Raw genomic sequence first — 21,667 nt, forward strand, 5'->3', positions numbered from 1 at the left:
AAAAAAAAAAAAAAGAAAGAAGTCAAATTAAACCAACCCCAAACTGCTGATTTCTGTTACTGCTACAACTTTGTCACCTTTTGCTCTGGCTGGTACAGATGCAAGGCTTCGGAAGCAACCTCATCTAAGATGTGTGACAGACCAAGGCCTCCAAATCTAACAGAAAACTCAGGCCCAGAACTTGTCCTTTGCCCAAAAGAAAGTTTTGAGTTTGTTAATGGCTTTCATTTATCTTAGTTTTCCTTTTCCTTTCTTCCCTCATCATCCACCCTTTTATCCAAACCCTACCCCCACCAATGTCTGTTTGTTTGCTTATTTGGGGCAGGGTCTTCTGTATAGTCCACACTTGCTCTATATCCCAGGCCGGCCTCACATACTTCCTACTCAGTGCTGGGATTTCAGGTGTGCACCACCTTAACAAGTACTTTCTGCCAGGCACTGGTGGTTCATGCCTGTAATCCTAGCTACTCAGGAGGCTGAGATCTGAGGATCATGGTTCAAAGCCAGCCTGGGCGGCAAAATCTGTAAAACTCCTTATCTCCAATTAACCACCAGAAAACCGGAAGTGGTGCTGTGGCTCAAGTGGCAGAATGTTCGTCTTGAGCTGAAGAGCTGAGGGACAGCTTCCAAGCCCAGAGTTCAAGCCCCATCACCAACCAAAAAAAAAAAAAAAAAAAGTACTTTCTTTAAACTGTACATATTTATGGGGTACAGTATAAAAATTCAATTCATGCATAGTGATTAAATCTTGGTAATCAACATTTCCATGTGCTTAATCATTTATCATTTCTTTATAATAGGAATGTCCAAAATACCCTTTGAGTTCTTCATAAAATATATATTATAAACTAATCATTCTAAGGTGTTTGTGAAACACTAAAACCATTCCTCTAACTGTATTTTAGTTCCTGTGATTCAAGCCACATCTGTCTTTCCACCCCACACTTGTCATTCGTTTGTTTATTTACTTTTTTTTTCAGCACTAGTGTTTGAACTCAGGGCCTCAAACTTGCTAGGCTGGCACCCTACTCAGTCATGCTCCAGTTGTCATATTTAGTCTTGAGACATAGATCATCTTAAGTCATCTAAGAATAAAAGCAGATCACTGAGGATAAATCCAGGTTATGTATTACTTAGGAGACTCAGTGTCTTTGCAAGAAGGACATCCGCTAGAAGAGAAACAGTATGAAGATCTTGCTCCACCTCTTTTGGACAATTACATAGAGTTCCAAGCAGTTTCAGCATGTTTTCCAGTAGGAGGATCATCAGAACAGAAAGGCTCCCAAGGGTTTCTGAGACCCTCTAATCCAACCTGTCTTACTAGGATTGTGACAGCAGGGTCACGTACAGGCCCCAGGCTGAAAGAGCCCTGATCCAGAGAACACTTTGAAGCACATACAGATATGCTCCTACTGACTCTCTCCCCAGAGGCATAAACAACGTGCTCACTGTCAGGTGAGACCTTAGACTCTGGGAAACAGACAGTATCCAAGGTGCAGCTCTCAGGGAATGTTAGATTAAGTGGTGTATAAAGGTTAACAAGCCTCTCATGTTTTCTCCTAGGGTAGTTCTGGCACCACTAAGAAATCTCACTGAGGGGCAAAAAGAAAAGATACTGACTATACCTTTTTTTATACCTTTTTTCTGTTTTTTTTTTTTTAAGCAGGACCCATAACATACAAAAAAAGCTATCAGAACAGGTGGGCTAAAAAAAGAGAATTGTCTTCTTTTTGAAGGTTTCTCTAAAACCAATCTAAGTTAGAAACATCAATTAATGTATAAGCATCAATTTAGAGAGAGAGAAATGGGCTAGGGATATAGCTCAATAGTAGACCCTGTGCTTAGTATTCACGAAGTCCTGAGTTTGATCCTCACCATCACAAAAAAATGAAAATAAAAGAGAGAGACAGGCTGGGCGTGGTAGCTCACGCCTGTAATCCTAGCTACTCAGGAGGTTGAGATCTGAGGATCCAGGTTCAAAGCCAGCCCGGGCAGGAAAGACTGTGAGACTCCTATCTCCAATAAACCACTGGAAAACTGGAAGTGGCGCTGTAGCTCAAGTGGTAGAGTGCTCGCCTTGAGCTGAAGAGCTGAGAGCCAGTGCTCAGGCCCAGAGTTCAAGCCCCATGACTGACAAAAAAAAAGAAAGAAAGAAAGAGAGAGAGAGAGAGAGAGAGAGAGAGAGTCGGATATCAGTGACTCATGCCTATAATCCTACCTCTCAGGACAGTGAGATCTGAGGATCATAGTTCAAAGCCAGCTTGGCAGAAAAGTCCCTGTGAGACACTTATCTCCAATAAACTACTCAAAAAAGCTGGAAGTGGCACTATGGTTCAAGTGGTAGTGCACTAGCCTTTGAGCACAAAGAGGCTCAGGTACAGCACCCAGGCCCTGAGTTCAAGCCCTAGGACTAGCAAAAAGAAAAGAGACAGAGATAGACACAGAAACAGACTATTGGGGAAATCTGACTATTTCTTAGATATTTCACAATATTGAAAAACCATTATTAACTAGATATATTAATACTATTATGGTTTTCTTTTGTAAAAGGTTTCTTCTTTTGTAAAAATACACAAACATTTATTGAAGAAATGGTATAATACCCAGGTTTTACTTCAAAATATTGAAGAAATGGCATAATAACCAGGTTTTACTTCAAATAGGAGAGGGAAATAGGTCAGGGGAAAGATGGAAAGAGATTGGCTCTATGATGATTATGATGGCTGAAGCTGACTGAAGCACAGAAAGTAAGTTATAACGTCAGGGTAGAGTCAGAGTTAACCTGATGCAAGCATTTTACACCTTCTATCCCACCTCCAGTTATAAGTGGTCAGAGTGTGAGAAGGAATGGAACTGAATGGAATAGAACAGAAAGGAGTAAAATGAAGACAAGCAGAGATGGACACTTACCAACAGCAGATAATGCAACAGTAGGTTTCCTGGTATCCCTGAAATATAAAAATTAGAGGTCACATGTCCAATTCATATGCTATCAGCCCCCTGGTGCTTTTTACCCTTTCGCACATATTCCTTTACTTTCCTCTCAATGGGAATTTAAGAGTTGTTACCTGCTTTGAAGGACTTAAAAAGAAATATAGCCTGGTGCTGGTGGCTTATGCATATAATCCTAACTGAGATCTGAGGCTGAGATCTGGGGAGTGAGGTTCAAAGCCAGCCTGGACAGAAAAGTCTGTGAGACACTCTTCTCTCCTATTAACCGCCAAAAAAGCCAGAAGTAGGAGAGCGCTAGCTTTGAGCAAAAGCAGATTAGGGATAGCACCAAGGCCCAGCATTCAACCCCCAGGACACGGGGACGGACACACACACACACACACGGACACACACACACACACACATGCACACACACACACACACACACACGCACACACTCACACAAAGAGAAGAAAAGTATACAGAGAGACATGTTTTTCTCAAGGTAGATGAACTTTCTTAATCATTTTAATTGAAGCCACATCTGAATTTCAGATCATACAGCTAAATAAATCCACACAGATTTCACATTTGAGCAGGGTGGCTCATAAAAGTATAGCTGCAAGAACATTTCTAATGGCATTTCAAAAGTAGATTAAAGTACTACTCTGGGAACTGAGGTGAAAGTACAGTGGTAGAGTGATATCATGGATAAGGTCCCAAGTTCAATCCTCAGCACTAAAAAAACAAAAAGAAAGAAGAAAACTACTCTAAATATTCCCAACGGCCAAGCAGCAGAAGCAACAAATGAAAGTAAATAAAATGTGGTGTGTATATATATATTTTATGTATGTATGTATTTATTTATTTGGTCATGGGGCTTGAACTCTGGGCTTGGCGCTATCTTTGCTCTCTTCAGCTCAAGGCGAGTGTTCTACTGCTTGAGCCACAGCGCCACTGTGCCACTTCTGGTTTTCTAGTGGTTTATTGGAGATAAGAGTCTCACGGACTTTCCTGCCTAAGCTGGCTTTGAACCATGATCCTCAGATCTCAGCCTCCTAGGTAGCTAGTATTACAGGCATGAGTCACCAGTGCCCAGCTGTGGTATATTCTTAAAATGAAGTACTATTCATTTTTTTAAAAAAGGAAAGAAATTCTGACATACTTGACAACATGGAAGAACTTTTAAGGACATTCTTCTAAATGAAATTGGTCACAAACCGGGTGCTGGTAGCTCACGCCTATAATCCTAGCTACTCAGGAGGCTGAGATCTGAGGATCAAGGTTCAAAGCCAGCCCAGGCAGGAAAGTCCGTGAGACTCTTATCTCCAATAAACCACTAGAAAACCGGAAGTGGCGCTGTGGCTCAAGTGGTAGAGCACTAGTCTTGAGCTGAAGAACTGAGGGCCAATGCCCAAGCCCAAAGTTCAAGCCCCACAACCAACAAAAATAAATATAAGGGCTGGGAAGGTGGCTCAGTGGTAGAGGACTTGCCTTGCATGCCTGAGGCCCTGGGTTTGATTCCTCAGCACCACATAAGCAAACAGAAAAAAGCCGGAAGTGACACTGTGGCTCAAGTGGTAGAGTGCTAGCCTTGAGCTGAAGAGCTGAGGGACAGCGTCCAGGCCCAGAGTTCAGGACCCATGACCAGATGTTCAGGACCCATGACCGGACCCAAAAAATAAAAAATAAAATAAAATAAAAAATATATATATAAATAAATAAATATTGTATCGTTCTACCATATGAGACAGTTACTCTAGCCAAAGTCACTAAAACAGAAAACAGAATGATGATTGTCAGAGATGGGGAAGAAAGAAATGAAGTATTGAATGGCTTTAGAGTTTCAGTTTCTCAAGATGAAGACTTTCTAAAAGGAAACTAGATTATGAGACAGAATTGGTCCTAAAAAAAAAAAAAGAGCTGGGCTCCTGTGGCTCACATCTGTAATCCTACTACTCAGGGGGTTCAGATCTGAGGATCACAGTTCAAAGCCAGCCTCAGCAAAGTCCATGAGATCTTATCTCCAATAAACCACCAGAAAAACCAGAAATGACAGTGTGGCTCAACTGGTAGAGCGCTAGCCTTGAGCTGAAGAGCGCAGGGACAGTGCTCAGGCCCAAGGTTCAAACCCCAGGACTGACAAAAAAAAAAAAGAAAGAAAAAAAGAAGAGGGCTGGGAAGGTGGCTCAGTGGGAGAGCACTTGCCTCGCATGCATGAGGCCCTGGGTTCCATTCCTCAACCACATAAGCAAAAAAAAAAGAAGAAGAAAAGATGATTGATAATAACTTTTATGGCCTGTGTTTTTCATTACAATTTTAAAAAAAGAACCACTCTAAATACAAAAGAAGATTTTTGGAGAAAAAAGTTCCACCATTCACCCTAGGTAGGCAAGGCAATTCCATGGCTCTGCCTTAGCCTGAGAAAGAATGTCAGTTCAGTGCCTTACATGATAAAATACTCATTTCATGTAAATGAAGGACGCTCTTTAATGCATTCATAACTGCCTGATAACTTGCGTAAGAGTTTCCTCTTCCATTTCATCTGGGTTCCAGACTTCTCTGGGGACAGGCCTTACTGCTGACCTGTCCTAACTCCTGGTCAAGTCAGCCACACACCCCTTACTCCTTAAAAACCCCTTTGCTGGTCTGGCTTGTCTGTTCCATCTCCATACCTGGATTGTCTTCTGCCCTGTCCCAGCTTTCCAGATGAAACCACTGATAGGAGGGAAGAAGAATGATGTGGCAGGGGAAGAGATCCATTCTAAAAGACTATACAGATGCCCCTCAGAGCAGACGGCTCTAACCATATGGCAAAGGAAATGCTGCCAGGCCCAGCTGGGATCTTGAGTTCTTTACTTGTTAGTTCATGCGGAGCAGCCCTGTGAGGCAGCCATTAGCACCCCTTTGACAGCTGGGAACCAAAGCGTCACAAAGAGCCATAAAGAGCCAAGCAGGTATCTCAGTCCTGCCTGCTATAGATGTGTGTCTGTGCCTCATCAAAATCTATCACTGTCATTTAGCACATCACTACACTCTAGCTCATCTTCTAAATGCCAGCACCTGTATTACTTTGCCAGTGAGATCTCCCTGGTCTTGGAGCCTGCTTTACAGAACTCTGATGGGTCTGATGAGCTAGGGGCAGTAGCCATCAATAATACGGCCTGGCCTAGAGTAAGACACCTCTGAGTGTTACTAGTTTATTGTTATTATAGAGGTGATGTACAGAGGGATTATAATTACATGAGTCAGGCTATGAGTCCATTTCCTTTGAGGAGGGTGTTTTGCACCAACACCTGGTGCTCCCCAGGAAGATGGAGTTCTGGAACCTGAGAAGAACCGTGTCCCTTTTTAGCCCTTCTGATTTGCCTGTCATCTCCATCCCCTACCAGCACCTCTTGAGAACATATTTGTATTCAAACCCTTGTCTCAGGATCTACACCTTGAGGAAACCAAATAAGATACTTACTATCTAAAACAAAGGTCCCAAATCATGCCACAAAGTGGCTGTAGCTTTCCATTGCTCTTACTTGATATCCCAAATGTAGATGTATGTGTCCACCGAGCTGGTGACTAGGAGATCAGGCTCAAACACCGCCCAGTCCAAGTCGCTGGGACAGAAGAAATACAGAATAAAGAAAAACAACTTCATGTCTGGCTCCAAAGCATTAGCAAATCTAGTCTCTACTGACTTAAACATGACATGGTTTAGGATGGGGAATTCCAAAGTTCCTTGGTATTAAACAAGAGTAAACTGAATTCAGAAAGTTTTCAGGTCCTCCTTTGGTTGCCATGGACACTATCACCTGCTCCCAAGATAGAAATGAAACATTTCAACTTAATGCATGCAGTCTCCCTTCCTCCCTTTCCCATTCCAACAGACAAAAACAGTCAAAAGAAAAGAAAAATACACAAAGTAATCATTTACTAAATCAGAGCCAAGCACAGGAACCCTGGATTACCTTGGAAAACATGAAGGACCGTTGGCCACTCAGAGCCAGGGCAACACAAGCTTGCAAAGAGGGTGGCATCTTCATCTTAACAAATGACTGGGACAAAGCGACACAGGTTGAGGAGCTGTGGAAGGCTGATGCCTACCTGATTACCCGAGTATGGCCCTGTAAGGTTGTGCCGACTTCTCCACTGCCATCTTTCCACTTATAAAGGTCAACACGTTGGTTACTCTGAAAAGAAACCAGAGGGAGAAGGTAGTGATAACATAGCACGCACACTGGAATGTATGCTCTCATCCTCAATTGCTTACAGCAAAGGAAGGGAAGCCACTGTGTATGGCAGAGATCCTACATGCTGAACTCTTTAAATAGCCATTTGAAATCTTATAATCAAAATGGCTTTAGCCCAGTGTTCAGGGTTATAAGTTTCAAATGAAACAGCAGGGTTATCTTCCAAGGAATCCATCTTGAACAGTCACAGCTGACCTGCAGCTCCAGAGATGTCCCTGACCATTAGAGTAATCTCATCCCCTCTCTGGAGATCACCCCTCAATTCTCCTGCTGTCGCACTGAATGTTTTCGGCTTACCCTTCCCAGAATCCAATGCCCAGAGTCTACCCACCAACATTTTTAAAATACATATACAAAAAAAAAAAAAAAAAAAAAAAAAAAGAGCTGAGGAGCTGAGGGACAGCGCCCAGGCCCAGAGTTCAAGCCCCACGACCAAATAAATAAATAAATATTTTATGATTATATTAGCCTGGTGCCACTGGCTCACATCTGTAATCCTAGCTACTCAGGAAGCTGAGTTCTGAGGATCACAGTTCAAAGCCAGCCCAGGCATGAGAGTCTTATCTCCAATAAACCACTCAAAAACTGGAAGTGGTGCTGTGGTCAAGTGGTAGAGCACTAGCCTTGAGCTGAAGCGCTAAGGGACAGAGCCCAGGCCCAGAATTCAAGCCCCACAATGAAAGAAAGAAAGAAAGAGGGCTGGGAAGGTGGCTCAGTGGTAGAGCGCTTGCCTTGCATGCTCGAGGCCCTGGGTTCGATTCCTCAGCACCACATAAGCAAAAAGAAAAAAGCCGGAAGTGGCGCTGTGGCTCAAGTGGTAGAGCGCTAGCCTTGAGCTGAAGAGCTGGGGGACAATGCCCAGGCCCAGAGTTCAAGCCCCACGACTGGACCCAAAAAAAAAACAAAACAACTTAAACTTAAGAAAGAAAGGAAGAAAGAAAGAAGGAAGGAAGGAAGGACACCAAAAACTGTCCAAGAAGGCAAAATTACACAAGAGTCCTTTAAATATGCCTGTATCCAATTTTTCTTTCTTTCTTCCTTCCTTCCTTTTGTCAGTATTGGGGTTTGAACTCAAGACCTTATGCTTGTCAGTCAAGTACTCTACCACTTGAGCCATAGCCCTAGCCCTTTTTACTCTGGTTATTTTTCAAGAAGGTTCTCACTTTTTGCCCAGGTTAGCCTGAATTGCAAACATCCTATTTATTTTTTCTGCATAGCTGGGATGACAGATGCATGTCATTACAACCAGACTTTTGTTGTTGCTGTTGTTTTATTGAGATAGGGTCTCACAAACTTTTTGCCCAGGCTGGCCTTGAATCGTGATTCTCCCAATCTCAATTTCCCAAGTAGCTAGGATTAAAGATGTGAATTACCTCACCAGACTGTATCAAAGGACTGAAAGAGAAAAAGAAAAGGAAAAATGAAACACACATACACATAAAAAAACTATTACAGGAAAAAGGAAGAAAAAAATAAAGACTCCATAAAAACACATTTTATTAAAAAAAACAGCTAAATATCCCTAAATATCATGTTTAAGAAACACTGAAAAGTATATAAAAATTACTAATTAGCTGAAACAGCCTGGCTCATGATTATAATCCTAGCTACGTAGGAGGCTGAGATCTGAAGATCACAGTTCAAAGCCACCCTGGGCAGGAAAGTCCACAAGACTCTTATCTACAATTAAACACCAGAAAACTGAAAGTAGAGATGTAGCTCAGTCGTAGAGTGCTACCTTTAAGCCCTAAGTTTAAACCCTATAACCAATAAACAAAACAAAACTGACAACAATAACATGATGTTTAGTTATTTTTTAATCCATATGTATACACACACACACACATACATACACACACACATTAGCTTTATTTTTATTTTAGCTCAGAGATAGCTTGATCTATAAGGTTCTAAGTTTTTTATTCTAAAATACTAGTTTCCAAGTCTAAACAGATGAAGTTCTTGAAAAGGTTAAGATTGAGAATAGCTTCCTATAGGAACAGAATAAAACAAAAAAAAATTCCTTATCTTCTTATAACATTACCTACCATTTCCACAGGGTCCGTAGGGGCAGTCCACACTGCTAGTGGCAGTGTGAGACACTGACCTCTGGCCCTTTCCCATCACTCTGAGTAGTGCATGGCATTTCACATTACAGATGAAGCAATGAAAGTTCAAAATGTTGAGTGATTTATTCACGATGAAAGAGCGTTATTGAGTGTTCAACTAGAATTTGATCTCAAACTTACCTAACTCCTCAAGCTTACCTAACTCCAAAGCTCTTTTTCCTACAAAAAGGTTGCCTTCCAACCAAGAACATAAGGGGGGGGGGAGACTCAGAAAAATTGAACTTCCTCAAAACTAAAACTCTTATAAATTAAACAATAATCTCAAGAAAGTGAACAGATAATGAGGTGTGGCCTGTAATCCTAGCTACTCAGGAGGCTGAGAACTGAGGATCACAGATCAAAGCCAGCCTGGGCAGGAAAGTCTGTGAGACTCTTATCTCCAATAAACGACTCAGAAAACCAGAAGTAGTGCTGTGGCTCAAGTAGTAGAGCTCTAGCATTGGGCTGAAGAGCTGAGGGACAGTGCCCAGGCCCAGAGTTCAAGCCCCATGACCGACCAAAAAAAAAAAAAAAAAAAGAGTTGAAGATGGTCTAGTATACAGAATATATAAAAGAATTATTGAGCTAAAGGTGTAGCTCAGTGGTAGGGTATCAAACCTAGGCCCAACATCAACCAAAAATAAAAGGGCCAAGATTCACCAAAAGAGCACATAGAGCTGGGCCCTGGTGGCACACTTTTAATCCTAACTAATCGAAAGATTGAGATCTGAGGATCATGGTTCCAAACCAGCCCTGTCAGTAACATCCATGAGACTCTTAAATCCAATTAACCACCAAAAATCCAGAAGAGGAGCTGGTCAGCCAAAAAGAAAAAAAAAGAAAAGAAAAAAGAACATAGAAATAGCCAACAGACACAGGAAAAGAAGCTCAACAGTATTAATCATAAAAGATATGTAAACCAAATCCAAAACAAGGTACCACAGCATACCAATTATTTATCATTTAAATTTATAAACACACACACACAATAAACAGCAAATACTGAGAATGTAAAAAGAAACTGGAACCTTTATGCATTGCTGATAAAAATATAAAATTGGCTGAGATCTGGTGGCTCACCCTTGTAATCCTAGCTATCCAGGAGGCTGAGATCTGAGGGTTGCAGTTCAAAGCCAGCCTGGGCAGATAAGTCCTCATCTTTTTTTTTTTTTTGTCAGTCATGGGGCCTGAACTCTGGGCCTGGGCTCTGTCTCTCAGCTCTTCAGCTGTAGACTAGCGCTCTACCACTTGAGCCTCAGCCCCACTTCCGGCTTTTTCTGCTTATGTGGTGCTGAGGAATCGAACCGAGGGCTTCATGTACTTACAAGGCAAGTACTTTACCACTGAGCCACCTTCCCAGCCCCAGTCCTCATCTTTTATCTCCAATAATCTAATCAAAAAAGCCAGAAGTTACACTGTGGCTCAAGTGGTAGAGTGCTCACCTCGACTAAAGGAAGCTCAGGGATAGTTCACAAGCCCAGAGTTCAAGCCCCAGAAGCAGAGAAAGAAAGAAAGAAAGAAAGAAAGAGAGAGAGAGAGAGAGAGAGGAAGGAAGGAAGGAAGGAAGGAGGGGGGGAAGGAGGGAGGGATGAAGGGAGGGAGGGAGGAAGAAAGAAAGAAAAGACAAGACAAAATTGTGGAAAACAATTTGCTCGTTCACTCAAAAAGTTAAACCAGGGGCTGGGAATGTGGCTTAGCAGTGGAGTGCTTGCCTAGCATGTGTGAAGCCCTGGGTTCGATTCCTCAGTACCACAAAAACAGAAAAAGCCAGAAGTGGCATTGTGTTTCAAGTGGTAGAATGCTAGCTTTGATCAAAAGAAGGCCAGGGACAGTACTTAGGCCTTGAGTTCAAGCCCCAGTACTGGCACAAAAAAAAAAAAGAAAGAAAAAGAAAAGTTAAGCTATAGAATTACCATAGACTCTGCAATTCTACCACTAGGTATATATCTAGCCATACACGTGTTCAGATCAGCTCTATTCACAATACAGATATTGAACTTATGAATTATAGCATATATATATATATATATATACATCTGTGTGTGTGTATATATATATATATATATATATGAAATACTTTTAGTCATTAAAAAAATGACATTCTGATAGGAACCCAGTAGGTTGTTATATTGCATAGGAAGGGCATACCAGTTATCTGGCCAAACATGTCGATAATGTCAAGGCTGAGAAACCCTGGACAGGGGCTGAGGGAGAGAAGGGAGCTAAAGGGCCCAGAGGTATAAGCCAACAGAGCATTCCAGCACTCAGGGAAGAGGCCAAGAATGACAAAGCAGTAGACTGACTCTCCCATCTCTTTCAGAATAGTCCTGAAAATCTGTTCAACTTCAGACATTCACAGGTTAAGTCACAGTCTGTTTTGGAATGACTGGGAAGAGTTTTTCTTTCTTCTCAAGCTGACAAGGTGATTCTTCTTCCTTTGCTCAAAATGCTCTACTAGCTCAGACTGTCAGTCCTGACAAGAGCAGTCCAGCACATAGAATGGCCACACCCGAGGTTAGTAAGAGTCCTTCTGGTAGCCCAGGACAAAGAGCAAAACAGTTAAATCTCTACTTGTTCTAGAGGGAAAAAAGATGAAGGCAAAGTCTGTGACACATATTGCCGATTAGGCACCAAAAGACTACTCTCCAATTAAGCACCAAAAAAGCCAGAAATGGAGCTGTGACTCAAGTGGTAAAACACTAGCCTTGAGCAAAAACAGCCAAGGACGGTGCCCAGGCCCTGAGTTTAAGCCCCAGGTCTGGCATGCATGCACGCACGCACGCGCACACGCGCACGCACGCACACACACACACACACACACAAGATGACATTCCCTAAATGAACTCACTGAAGCTGCAAAGTAATGTGCAAAGCTATCATGAGGATTCCACTGTACAGCTCCAATGTCCCACTTGCTCTGACGAGAGATTTTCCGGTGACCTTCGAAAGGAGCATCCAGATTGATGATGTATAGGAATCTGCGGCTAGAACAACATCAACGTTAGTATAATATAGCAACACAACAGCACTGGCACTGGAACAGAAAAGCATATTCAGACTTGCATTCCATTTGTAAGCAGTGCTCCCCAAAACTTCAGATACAGGAAGCAAAACTATGGCTCAAGTGGAACAATACTAGCCTTAAGCAAAAAAAGCTAAGGCCTCTATGACCCAGCCGTACCACTCCTAGGCATCTACCCTAAACAACAGGAACCAGTATACAAAGACACACGCACCTCCATGTTCACAAAAGCCAAGATTTGGAAACAAACCAGCTGCCCCACTACTTATGAGTGGATCCAAGAATTGTGGTATCTGTATACAATGGAATATTATGCAGCCATTAGAAAGGACAAAATAATGGTATTTGCAGGGAAATGGATGGAACTAGATTATTTTGAGCAAAGTATGCCAAGAACAAAGAGACACATGGCACATGGTCTCCCAAAATGTAAGAAGATATGATAAAGTAAACAGGACTCAGAAAACAAAGGACAGCCACCCACTTTGTCATATCATTGCTAAATGACTCCATGTTCTTGACCATATATATGGTAGATATATGCATACAACAGAAGGAAGCCAGAAGGAGGAACAGAGTAAGTGGGAAAAGGAACAACATACAACAAAGGGGCCGATCAGCCCCTTTGGACATAGAAGAAAAAGAACTAAGCAACCCAAAGACACCGATGGGAGGGGAGGAAAGAGAGGGAAAGAGGGAACAGCCTACACTAAGCAAAAGGAAGCAAATGTAATCATCACCTGATGGGGAAGAAATAATTTGTATTGTCAAAACTCATAGAATTCACAAACTTTATAGACCACAATAATGACCATTTGCCTTGTGAAGGTTAAAATGTGTCTGTCACTTTAACTAAATATCACTATTCCACAATTCTGTGAAATATGTGAAATTTCTGTAAATGACCTAATCTCAATTTTTTAAAAAAGTGAGAGAAGGGATGGGTTAGGAGCGATGGGTGACAATGTTGTCAGACACCTTGTACTCATACTGTGTTGTAGAATGGGAACTTCTCTGTACAACTACTTAAAGATATAATAATTTGGGGCTGGGAAGTTGGCTCAGTGGTAGAGTGCTTGCCTCGCCATGCATGAGGCCCTGGGTTCGATTCCTCAGCACCACATAAGCAGAAAAAAAAAAGCCAGAAGTGGTGCTGTGGCTCAAGTGTTAGAGCACTAGCCTTGAGCTGAAGAGCTGAGGGACAGTGCCCAGCTCAGAGTTCAGACCCCACGACTGGACCCCCCCAAAAAAAGATATAATAATTTTTAAAATGTTAAAAGAAAAAAAAAAGCTAAGGGACAGTAACCAGGCCCTGAGTTCAAACCCCAGGCCTGGCATAAAAACAAAACAAAACAGACACACTTGATATTTATCTACTCTGAAAGGCATCTAAGTGACTAGAGTAATTCAAGCTGGTAGGCAAGCTAAGGGAAGTCAAATCGCTGTGAGTCTACCTGCAGACCTGTCCTTCCCTACCACATCCACCTGTGAGAGTGTCTAATCTCCCTGGTCAGACCCAACCTGCCTCACTCCCCTCCCCCCATCACGCCAGTACCTGCTTCCACATTATTCCCATGGCAGGGCTGCATTTCTATGGCTACAATTACTCTGCAGTAGGGCCATGGATATTAAGCTTCTTGTCTCAGTTTCTCTGAGTGTCTAGAACATGGACAATGTCTTGAATACCTTTGTCAGCTTCATGTCACCAGGAACAGTGCTCTGCAGTCTTTGATAAGTATGTGGAATTAACACATCACTCATCACTAGGCCAAAATCCTGCAGAGAAATCTCACATTCCTCTGCAAGCTTACTGTCTGGAAGCCAAATTAAATCTACCAGGAAGGAAAATAATAACCCAAGGAAAAAAATACTGATAATTAATGTTACATATAGTAAGTATGCCGATGTCTAAAGTGTCTATAAATACAAAGAATCTAGAAAATAAAAATGTTGGGCTGAGAAGGTGGCTCAGTGGTAGAGTGCTTGTCTCGCATGCATGAGGCCCTGGGTTTGATTCCTCAGAACCACATAAGCAGAAAAAGCCAGAAGTGGCGTTGTGGCTCCAGTGGTAGAGCACTAGCCTTGAGCTGAAGAGCTGAGGGACAGAGCCCAGAGTTCAGGCCCCATGACCGGCCAAAAAAAAAAATGTCCTATGATCATTTATTTTATTATAAGAAAGAAGAAAAAAAAAGGCTGGTACAGGAATCAATACCCCTATAGCTATCTGGTATTGATTATTTATTAGATAGCTCTACAAGCCCCTGAATATCGATGAAGATGAGTAGGCTAAAAATAAAAATAAGTACAATAATTCCTGTTCAGAAAAACTGGTAAATAACATAAAATTCTAGATAGTGGCAGACACATTAAGGAAGAATAATTAAAGGCGAAGAAGGATACCATGGAAAGACACAATATCAAGAGGTGTGCTAGTGGCTTACATTTCTAATCCTAGCTACTCAGGAGGCTGAGTTGGAGGACTGTGGCTTGAAGCCAGCCCAGGCAGAAAAATCTGACTCTCTTCTCCAGTTAACAAAAAGCCAGAAGTGGCAATGTAACTCAAGTGGCAAAGCACCATTCTCTGGCCTCCTCCAAAGAAATCATCTGATCCTGCTGTGAACAGCTGGCATCTTCCTTTCAGAAAGAAAGGCTAGAGGCATGGCTCAAGTGGCACAGCACTTGCCTATCAAGTTCTGGATCCTGAGTTCAAACCCAAGTATTGCCAAAAAGAGAAGAAAGTCAGTACAAGGCAAAGAATTCCATAGATGGGACACATATACATCACCAGGGCAGTTCAAACATCATAGAACAAATATACAGCAGCAGAAAGCAAGCACTTGAGAATGAACATGGCCAATAGAACATATGCATTTATAGCTATTCCCCCCACAAGAAGCCTCAAGAGTTTTTAAAGCAAAAAACAAAACAAGATCCACAAAAGCAAAATGAGAGAGGAAAAGAAAAGCAGATGGACAAGTGATAACTAATCTCAAGAAGGGAAGCCAAATAAAGCTTAAATGCTGATGGGGAAGAGGAGGGGAGCAAGCCCTTTAACAGGGATCTGGCCACACCTTCTCAAGGCCAGGATCAGGTAGGGCTGGAAAACAAAAAGCAGAACACAACAATCAGAATTGAGCTGGGAAGGTGGCTCTGTGGTAGAGTGCTTGCCTTGCATGCATGAGGCCCTGGGTTCTATTCCTCAGCACCACATAAGCAGAAAAAGCCAGAAGTGGTAGAGCACTAGCCTTGAGCTGAAGAGCTGACAGTGCCCAAGCCCAGAGTTCAAGCCCCACAACCAGCAAAAAAAAAAAAAAAAAAAAATCAGAATTGTTTGAAAGAAGCTAAGGAGAGTGGTTTGTGTGTACTGCACCCCACCCCCAGCCAGGTGGCCACTTCTTCACTCCATGTAGAAGGCTGGTACTCAAAGGTGTAGTAATGAACTCTATGCATCCTGAGCATGTGTGGTTTTTCCTTGGAACTAAGTACTTGAGGATACCAAAGGTCTACTGTATCTCTTACCTTTTAGGAATGAAACAAAAGTAATATACAAATAGTCCACAAATTGGCCCTTGCAGACACTAGGATATGAGAATTAAATCTTACCATCATGATCTTTAAAATATAAGATTATTTTTACCAGATGCCGGTGGCTCACACCTGTAATCCTAATTACTCAGCAGGCTGAGATCTGAGGATCGCATCTCCAAGCCAGCCTCGCCAGAAAAGTCCATGAGACTCTTATCTCCAATAAACTGCTCAGAAAGAGCTGGAAGTGGCACTGTGGATCAAGTGGTAGAGGCTAGCTTTGAGCAAAAGAAGCTCAAAGACAGTGCCCAAGGCCACAGCAAGCCCCAGGACCAGCAAACAAACAAAAAAAGGGGGGGGGAGAATATTTTCTAATTTCCCAAAAACTTTCCTTGCAATTTGTTCCCCAGATATTGTAGCCAAATCTGAAAGCTCACTTACCCAGAAAGCACTGCATGCTGCCCAAGACAGTCCACAGACATTGCAGTTGCCTATGAGAGAGAATAAGATTCAGTCCTGCCAGCAAAATCTATCCAGGCAGGAGAAGACAGATGTCCCTTTGGCTTTTCTTTCTCCTATCTCCCAGGCAGTCCCCAGCTAGCAAGTTATCAGTGGTCCCCTGCAGTGAAACCTAATAGCTCCTGCCCAACTTTAACATCTACTTTTATATGTGTGCTGGAACTGGAGGTTAAACTCAGGGCCTGGGTGCTGTCCCTAAGCATTTTTGCTGGTGCTTTACCACTTGAACCACAGCTCTACTTCGGCTTTTTGGTAGCTTACTGGAGAGAAGGCTCTCACAAACTTTCCCATCCCTGCTGTCTTTGAACCTCAATCCTCAGAACTCAGCCTACTGAGTAATTAGGATTATAGACAGGAGCCACCAGTGCCCTACTCACATAATCTTTTTTTTTTTTGGTTGTGGGACTTGAACTCGGGGCCTGAGCACTGTCCTTGAGCTCTTCTGTTCAAGGCTAGTAGTGTTCTACCACTTGGAGCCACAGCTCCACTTCTGGTTTTCTGGTTGTTCACTGAAGATAACAGTCTCACAGACTCTGCTGCCCAGGCTGGCTTCAAACAGTGATCCTCAGGATCTCAGCCTCTTGAGTAGCTAGGATTACAGGTGTGAGCCACCGACCCCAGTGAAAATGATCTGAAGATCGTGGCTCAAAGTCAGCCTGGCAGCAAAGTCCATGAAGCACAGCACCCAAGCCCAGAGTTCAAGCCCCATGACAAAAAAAAAAGGGGGCGCATTATGAAAATTAACTTTTTCTACTTTATTCAATAGTTCATAGAGAGAGGCAGGAGCTTCTCTGAATCATCACTGGGAAACAATGTAAATTCACACTACAGAAACACACTTTCAGCCGGGCTCCGGCGGCTCATCCTTGGAATCCTAGCTACTCAGGAGGCTGAGATCTGAGGATTGCAGTTCAAAGCCAGCCCGGGCAGGAAAGTTCATGAGACTCTTATCTCCAATAAACCACTAGAAAACCGGAAGTTGTGCTGTGGCTCAAGCGGTAGAGCGCTCACCTTGAGCTGAAGAGCACAAGGACAGCGCCCAAGCCCAGAGTTCAAGCCCCATGACCGACAAAAAGAAAAAAAGAAACACACTTTCAACTAAATAGAAAAATCAAAAAGAACAACAGAAACTCCTAGAAGGTAGTTATATTACCCAAAGTACTCTGTTCTTTTACTATGACAACTGCTCTTTAGATTTAATTATTTGTTCCTGCTTCATCGCATCCTAATGTGTGTGTCAGCACCTTCTCTGTAGGTTACTTCAATTACATCTCTATAAAGGTAGAGGGGTGAGACTACCTTGGTTTCTGTGAGAATCAGGGGGCTTGCAAATTAATATCTTCTCAACCAGCAGGCCTGGAGGCATGATGCATGATCCCATTCTGTCCTACTCCCCATTGAAGGCAATAAATAAGAACAATAATGGTGGGCACCAGTGGCTCACACCTGTAATCCTAGCTATTCAGGAAGGTGAGATCTGAGGATGGAAGTTCAACCAGCCCAGGCAGGAAAGTCCATGAGACTCTTATTTCCAATAAACCATCAGAAAAACCAGAAGTGGCACTGTGGCTCAAGTGGTAAAGTGCTAGCCTTGAGCTGAAGAGCTGAGGGACAGTGCCCAGGCCCAGAGTTCAAGCCCCACAACCAACAAAGAAAGACTAGCAAAATGGCTATTTTCCTCTAGGAGATTGCTCTCTCCATCCCCCCCACCCCTCTCCACCCATCCCAGGGAAAGAGGAGTCAAAGAAATGCTCTCTGTTGACAGCATAAAAGTACTTCAGGATCTATTAATCCAAAAGCTACTATGAAGTTCTCAATGTGGGCTACTTATCAGAGGGCACCACAGAGCAGACCAGTTAGTAGATCCTCCATGCTTTTAATATTTATGGAGAAAGACAGGATGGGGTTTTTGAAAGAACCACACCACCTACTTTCTGTAATCCAGATTATCCTCAGTGTAAGCCCACTGAGTATGACAGGACCTTATACTTGTGCATCCAGGAGGAGCTCAAGAAGTCTGGCACACAGAAAGAATTTAATAATATGTTAAATAGATCAAAAGTAAAACCCAGTAATAGCCTAGGTATTAGAAATGAGAACACACAATTCTTATAGACCAGTTTTATGACAGGGTCTAGCTACTAAGCAAAGTAGTATTATGTACTGCAGGGGAGGAGGTGGAGCAGTCAGAGCTGGTGTCATCAGCTAATGCCATCAGCCATTATTAAGAACAGCCTTAGCCAAGTCACTGGAGATTAGTTAATTGGGGATCAGCATCCCATTTGGCAATAAAGAGAAAATGCTTGCTCATTTTGTACAGTTTTTTCATTCATTTGGAAAGGAAAATTTTAGGTAAATCACTTAGCACAAAGCTTGTCATATGGAAGACACGGTATAGAAAAATGGCTTTTAAAAATCGTTAGTAAATGCTAACGTTTCAGGCTGGCACTGATGGCACACACCTGTAATCGCAGCTACTCAGGAGGCTGAGATCTGAGAATCGCGGTTCAAAGCCAGCCAGGGCAGGAAAGTCCATGAGACTTGTATCTGCAAGTAATCACCAGAAAATCGAAAGTGGAGCTGTGGCTCAAAGTGGTAGAGCATTAGCCTTGAGCAAGAGCACAGGGAGAGCGCCCAGGTCCTGTGTTCAAGCCCCACAACCGACAAAAAAAAAAAAAATGCTAACATTTCCTGAGACTTGCCATGTGCCATGTGTCAATGGGAAGTGTGCCTTCATAAAATTCTTATGCCAATCGTTGAGGCAGATACAATGACATGAAAGTAAACTAACATGCGGAGGGGGTGGCAACACCCAGGTTCAAACTCAAGTAGTACCGGTCGTTTTGTCCATTACACTCTTTTCCACTATTAGAATGGTCCGCAGCCATTTATTAGGATAGACGCCGAAGCAGGCACTTTGCAAGCAGGATGTCACAAAGCTCGCCTCAGAACCCCGCGAAGGAAGAACTAAATCCACGCAGCTGAGGCTCAGAGAAGTTCTGCAACTTGCCCCCAGGTCACCAAGCGCACTACACCTTCCAGCTCACGACTCTGGGCGTCGGAAGCCCCGCTTCCACCCGTCATCTCGGCCTCAGTGTCCCCAGGTAGACTTCCACTTCCCACAGACGATTCTCCGCGCCCTCCAGGAGCTGACGGCTCCAGGTCACCCCCGCCCTAAATCGCTCCAGTCCAGGTGGTCTTACTCGCTTCAGCTGACTGACAGGACGGCGGAGGGGCGGGGGGAACCATGCAGTGCGCATGCTCACACTGCTCCATTCGCAGCCTCTCCCTCCCCTCCATCCTCCGGCTTACTTGTGAGTCGCGGAACTCCACCACCACGTTCTCGCTGCTCCAACGCGCCGCCATCTCCTTTGCCTGGCCACAGAGGGCCCAAAATCGCGCCCTCCCTGGAGCTGCGTCCCTAGAGCCAAGCAGTTCCACGCCGCTTGCTACTCTGCCAGGCCACGCCCCTTTCCTTCCTCAGTCTGACCATCAGTCATTGGCTGTCCCAATATAAGCTCTGCCCCCTTCCTGTCTCCTCCAATTGAGGCACAGCATACGCTCCAAACAGGCACGCTCCCTCTCACTTCCGTCATCAGTTTGAGTCACCTAAACTCCCCGCGTCTGTAGACACGCCCCGCTCTGCCGCAAGATCTACTGGGAGTTGTAGTTCAAGGCCGAGCACTGAGTGGGTCACCCAAAAGAAAAGTCCTCACAGGTTAGACTTGGTGAAGGGCCGGTCCCTCTTGGGCTCACCATCTTCTCACTAGTGTCCCTGGCATTGTCTTAGACCCATTCTACAAACCAATAGCAAAAATGTAAATGGAACGTGCCTCTTCTATTGATGCTTGCCATCAAGGTTTTAAAAATTCTGGGTAAGTGATTGTTTCATACATACAATACAGCTGTGCCTCCAAGTTTTTAGAGACTCGGGGTCTTAAAACCCTTTTAGGGGTCTCTGAGGGGGGAAAAAAAAACCTCATAACTTTTTTATTTTGCCAGTCTTAGGGCCTGAACTCAGGGCCTGGGCACTATCTCTGAACTTCTTTTGCTCAAGGCTAGCACTCTACCACTTGAGTCACAGCACCACTTCCGACTTTTTCTGTTTATGTGGAACTGAAGAAAAGAACTCAGGGCTTCAAGCATGCTAGGCAAGCACTCTACCACTGAGCCACATTCTCAGCCTCATAATATTTTTTTATTTCCATTTTGTGTGTATGTGGGATTGTGTTGGTCCCCGGCTTAAACTCAAGGCTTGGGCACTGTCCCTGAGCTTTTATGTTCAATGCTAACACTCCTCTTAAGCCACAGCTCCACTTCTGGCTTTTTGCTGCTTAAATGGAGATTAGAGCGCCTGGACTTTGTTGCCTGGGCTGGCTTTAAACTGTGATCCTCAGATCTCAGCTCCTGAGTAGGTAGGATTACAGACATGAGTCACTGGTGATCAACCAAAATGCATCATCTTAGTAAGAAGGTAATGTAATTCACTGCTGTGAAGTGGAATTTTCTAGAAGCTACATGGTACTTAATGCACCAACTGAATAAAAGTAGATTTGAGAGTCCATCTGCCAAACATTAATGTTTGTCACTCTTCTCACTAGAAATTTTAGGTTCTTAGTTATAACTTCTAATAGTTACTGAAGGATTGACTCCTACCTTATTCTCCCAGGTCAAGCAAAGCACCAGGTTCTGGCTCACCTGCTTGCCCACAAGCAAGCCATTTGGACTAGGCTTAGCTGAAAGTCCCCTCACCCCCAGCCGTAGCATTCCACTCTGGGCCTGGCCAAAGACACTGCCCCCAAGAGACCATAGACCATATTTTGTTTTCCACTTCCTTGTTAAGCTCTAGTTAAGCCCACCCCAAATCTAGGCCCTTGTACAACCTCCAAACCTGCGGGAAGGCCTGTGCCCCTCACAAGGAATAAACAGTCCTAGCCTGTTGACTATCTAGTCCAGTCTATTCCTTTTCTATTCTCCTTCATTTTTCTAACAGTTACTATCAATATATTAACTCACATGCACTATTTTTTTGTTTTGTTTTTGTTTGTTGTTGTTGTTGTTTTGGTGGTGGTGGTGGCAACCGGGTTGAAGCAGGGGCTCTTGATTGCTTAATTTGCTTTTGTTGCTCTACCATTTCAGCCACACCACCAACCTGCCTTTCTTGCTGTTTATAAGTACTGTGCACTAACTGATTGTGCCACTGAAGCTCTTTTCTTTTTTTTTTTTGGGTCCAGTCGTGGGGCCTGAACTCTGGGCCTGGGCGCTGTCCCTCAGCTCTTCAGCTCAAGGCTAGCGCTCTACCACTTGAGCCACAGCGC

The 21,667-nt window shown here is 43.4% G+C and overlaps 1 protein-coding gene across 1 annotated transcript in view; it reads right to left on the minus strand.

Annotated features, from left to right (window-relative positions):
* Positions 1–19,782, minus strand: part of Wdr59 (WD repeat domain 59) — a 66,278-nt gene extending 46,496 nt beyond the window's left edge. Inside the window, exons 1-6 of the mRNA XM_013012689.1 lie at positions 19,662–19,782; positions 16,272–16,321; positions 12,132–12,267; positions 7,030–7,115; positions 6,462–6,542; positions 2,911–2,948 (exon numbers count right to left, since the gene is read on the minus strand). Coding sequence (XP_012868143.1) covers positions 2,911–2,948; positions 6,462–6,542; positions 7,030–7,115; positions 12,132–12,267; positions 16,272–16,321; positions 19,662–19,715 — 445 coding nt within the window. The 5' untranslated portion in view covers positions 19,716–19,782. The remainder of the gene's footprint in view (positions 1–2,910; positions 2,949–6,461; positions 6,543–7,029; positions 7,116–12,131; positions 12,268–16,271; positions 16,322–19,661) is intronic.
* Positions 19,783–21,667: the final 1,885 nt, after the last annotated feature.

Source organism: Dipodomys ordii, unplaced genomic scaffold (assembly GCF_000151885.1).
Source record: "Dipodomys ordii isolate 6190 unplaced genomic scaffold, Dord_2.0 Scaffold18, whole genome shotgun sequence".
Taxonomy (NCBI): Eukaryota; Metazoa; Chordata; class Mammalia; order Rodentia; family Heteromyidae; genus Dipodomys; species Dipodomys ordii.